This window comes from Sapajus apella, unplaced genomic scaffold (assembly GCF_009761245.1).
Source record: "Sapajus apella isolate SASKATOON/1434 unplaced genomic scaffold, GSC_monkey_1.0 scaffold85, whole genome shotgun sequence".
In the NCBI taxonomy this organism is placed as follows: Eukaryota; Metazoa; Chordata; class Mammalia; order Primates; family Cebidae; genus Sapajus; species Sapajus apella.
Genome location: NW_022437025.1, coordinates 1,252,180 through 1,256,318, shown reverse-complemented (window position 1 = coordinate 1,256,318; position 4,139 = coordinate 1,252,180). Strand labels below are relative to the sequence as shown.

Sequence of the window (4,139 nt, the reverse complement as noted above, 5' to 3'; positions counted from 1 at the left end):
TCTGAGAGGGGTCTTCTGAGTGAGGGGGGGCTTCTGAGTGAGAGGGGGCTTCTGAGTGAGAGGGGGCCTTGCTGGGGGCCAACCTGCCAGCATCTCCTCCAGAACCATGAAAAAATCAATGTCCATTGTTTAAATCACCTAGTCTTGGTCTGTTACCACAGCCAAGCCAACTAGTACTGTCCCCAAGTAGGGACAACGGGTTCACTGCAGCTCCAGTGAAAAGCCCAGCACACTTCTTATAGTGTGCAGTGGGCATTGATTAGTTGACTCTAAAATGTACGTGGAAATGCAAAGGACCTAGAACCACCCAGACTATTTTGAAAAAGCCAAACTGGGGGCCTCAGACTCCCTGGTTCAAGATTTGCCTTAAAACTGCAATGATCTGCTGTTAAAGCCATTAACAGGAAAAAAAAAAAAAACAAAACAAAACAAAAAAAAAAACCTACAATGATCAGGATACCGTATGAAAATAGACCTAAAGGCCGATTTAACAGAAGATAGTGTTCAGAAGTAAACCCCAACTTACACAGCCAGGAATTTTTTTTTAATAGAGCCAACATTATTCAACAGGGTGAGAAAGGTCTTTTCAACAAATGGTGTTAGAACAGTAGAATAAACATGGGATGGGAGCTCTTTCTCACGCAGCACACTCACGTCAGAGATGTGTTACAGACTTAAATGTGAAAGCTGAAACTCAATCTTTTAGAAGATGTAAGAGAATATTATTGTAACCCTGGGATAGGGAGATTGTTTTTTCGAACATAGAAATGCATTAGTCACAAAAGAAAGAATTGAACTGCACTAAATTAAAACATCTGCTGATCAAATGGCAGTCGATAAAGTATAAATACACATATCCCACAAAGGATTTGTAGGTGAAGTACTACAAATCAGTAAGATAACACCATTTAAAATGAACAAAAGGCAAACATATAACAATCAGCACATCAGGAGGTCAACATCAGGCATCAGAGAAAAGTGCAGGAAACCCCACTGAGGCAGCAGTGCACACCCACCTGAATGGCTAACAGGACCACACCAAGTGTTGGCAGCAACCTGGGGCCACGGAACCCTGACACTGCCTCTGAGGTGTAAACCAGCATCACCAACTCTGGAAAAGTCTTTGGCAGCTGTGGTCCAGTTAAATGTATAAACACCCCATGACTCAACGCATTCTATTTCCAGGGAATTACTTCCCAAAGAAATGAAACTGTCTGCAAGAAGACTGGCACATAACTGTAAGAGGTTTACTCATCGTGGGCCCAATCAGGGAACAACCCAAGCGTCCACCAAGGGAATGGATGCGCTGTGGTCTGTGCACGCGTGGGTCACTATCGCTCCGCTCAGCGACACCCGAGGAAGAGCTGCTGACGCCTGCAACAGGCAGGAGCCTCACGAGCCATTTGTGGAGTGGAACAAGCGAGGTGCACTGGTGTCCACACTCCACCATCTGACGTGTGTGGAGGCACAGCTAGCCCCTGGTGAAAAATCGGGGCAGTGATTGTGAGTAGGGCTTGTGGATAACTCAGAAGGTACAAGGGCTCACTTTCTGGGGCCACAGGGACGTTCCAGACCTGGGCTTCAGTGGTGGTCACATGTAGGCACACATTTAACACTCATTGAGTAGCTTTTACGTATATGTGCACTTTAATGTACGTAATTTTTACCTCAATTGAGAAGGAGAACAGTGAGAGAACCCAACCAATGAAACAGCTCACATTCAAGGCTCACAGTGCCTCTCACTGGCGCGGGTGCGGAGCAGATGGAAGCGGGTGGAACCCCTTTGGCAAATGTTCGGTGTTTGCTGAGTGGACCCATGACCCAGCAATCCCACTCCTCGGGATCTTCCCACAAAAGGATGATGTGTCCAGCAAGGGTCACATCCCAAGAGTGTTCACGGCAGCTTTGCCTGGACACCACCTGACGCCCGCCAGCCTGGGAGGAGCCGGGCAGCTGTGCTGCTGCTTCTCATGGAGCACAGGCCTGTGAGTAGGTGAGACTTTGCCATGCCAGGGCTGAGCCACTGAGTGACGCCGAGCCGTGGCCCACACCACGTGACTCTGTGTTCATGGAGCTCAGGGACTGGGTAAGCCACTCCGATGACAAACGACCAGGGTATCAACCGGGAAAGGCCAGGGGCCGGAACGGTCTGTGTGGTGGTCCCACAGAAATTTGTTACGTGAACTTAGAATGTGTGCACTCCAGTATGTTCTACTCGAGGACATGGAGCCCGGGACTGCTGCGTCACCGGAGCAGAGTGTGCGGCAGTGGCTCCACAGGGTCTGCTCCGGCCAAGGTCTGACCAGGACAGGCACTCAGAAAAGGAGCATGTGTGAGTGCACTGGGTTCCAGCAGCACGGCGGTGGAGGGGCCAGGACAGCCGCCACGGGGGAAGAGATGGGCTAAGGGGCACCAGGCTGGCCACAGGAGCTGGGACGGGGCGCTGGAGAGAACAGGTGTGGGCAGTGGGGGAAGGGCCAGTGGCCATAGTCCGCAGGCCTCCTCAGCCCAAGCCCAAGGCCCGGGCTTGCTGGTGGCTGTGGCCTGAGCCCCCGCCCACAACAGACAACAGCCTGCAGGTCCCAGGAAGCAGCATCCGAGTCACCGAGCTGCCAGCTGGGGCCTGGAGACACTGGGGCCATCACGCCACAGGGCAGCGCTCCGAGGTGGGCTGTGCTCCCACCACGGTCCGGGCAAGAGTGGCCTCCGGGTGTGTTCTCCACGCCCTGTGGCTCGTGCGGCAGAAGCTATGCATGCCCGCCGTCCTGCCCGGGGCCAGGGAGGAGCAGGACGCAACCCCAGGGTGTTAGAAACGAACGGCAGCCTTGGCTCACACAGAAATGAGAAATAGAAAACCACTTTATTCCATGGTTTACATTTACAGTTTATTAGCTAGTCAACATCAACATGCAAAAATAAGCGCTAACTACAAACTTCTACGATATGGTTCTGTGTAAACTACGGTGGTTCATTTGCTTTGAAACGTCACCAGTACTCTCAACTGAACGATTAATTTGACTCTACAGTTATGGAACCATCCGGCAAGGCCTCTGCAGAAACTTGGTCCCGTGGATTTCCACGTTATACATTCTCGAAGCAGGAAGTAAGGCGGAACACGGGGATGTGATATGGACCCTACGCACAGACGCAGACAGTCCCGCGGACACGCCCGAAGGCAGGCAGGCGTCCTCAGAGCCAGCCCCCCACGGCAGCAGCTCTCCAAGGAAGCCATGTGTCCCTCATGGCGCGGCATTGCGGGTCACTGCAGCTCGGTCCAGCGTCACCACCACCTTTCCCAGGCCGGGCCAGGGGCGCTGGGAGGTGGCGAGGGACCAGCCCGTTCTCCAAGTCTCACCGTTCGCAAAAGGGGAGAAACCAAAAACACGGGGAAACCATGGACCCCTATTTTTGAAACGTTCTAAAGTTTCCCTCGGGGTTTAGGTCAGTCTTTAAAGAAAAGTTTCCTTCGAAAGTTGAAAGTACTTTTCAGAAGCATCAAATGGTTGACATGTTACAAAATCCTACCAATCAAAATGTTGTTTTCAAGTACAAATTTATTAAATCTTATTTCCTCTCTTCCTAAAGAGTATTTATCGCTGCTCACTGATCTTTGGTCGCAAGAAACAGAAGCGCCGTGGCCGACTGGATGCGGGGCAGGAGGAAGGCGCGGCCTCCCCGCCCGCTGCAGCCGTCCCGAGGCATGCGCTTGGCGACGCGGGGCCTACATGATGTACACCTTCTCGGCTTGTGAGAAGTGAAAGACTTCTTTGGTTCTCGGGCAAACGACTTTATCATCTTGACGGATAGAAAGCAGAGACTGAAAAACAAAACCGGAATGTATTAAAAGAAGCAAATGCAACGTAAATGCAGATTTCCATGAGAAATCCCCGTAACAAACCACCAGGCAATCACCCATCCTCTCAGGCAAAGTTCCTTCCTGAAGGCACCCCACCAAAGAAATCCTGGGGCCATCTCGCGTGTCCTTCCTGCCCCTTGATCCGTTTCAAATGGAGCTAAAGCAGGGTAGGGTGAGAGGACAGCCCTGTCCCGATGGAGACGCGTGCCAGCCCGGCCCCCCGGCCCTGCCCCCCAGCCCTGTCCTGATGGAGACGCGTGCCAGCCCGGCCCCCTGCCCTGCC

The 4,139-nt window shown here is 52.2% G+C and overlaps 1 protein-coding gene across 2 annotated transcripts in view; it reads right to left on the bottom strand.

The window, feature by feature from the left end:
• Positions 1-2,841: 2,841 nt before the first annotated feature.
• The window catches only part of MAEA (macrophage erythroblast attacher), a 53,229-nt gene continuing 51,931 nt past the window's right edge, over positions 2,842-4,139 (bottom strand). For both annotated transcript variants that reach the window (XM_032253910.1, XM_032253909.1), the window contains one exon: positions 2,842-3,817. In XM_032253910.1, the coding sequence (XP_032109801.1) occupies positions 3,722-3,817 (96 nt within the window). In that variant the 3' untranslated portion in view covers positions 2,842-3,721. The remainder of the gene's footprint in view (positions 3,818-4,139) is intronic.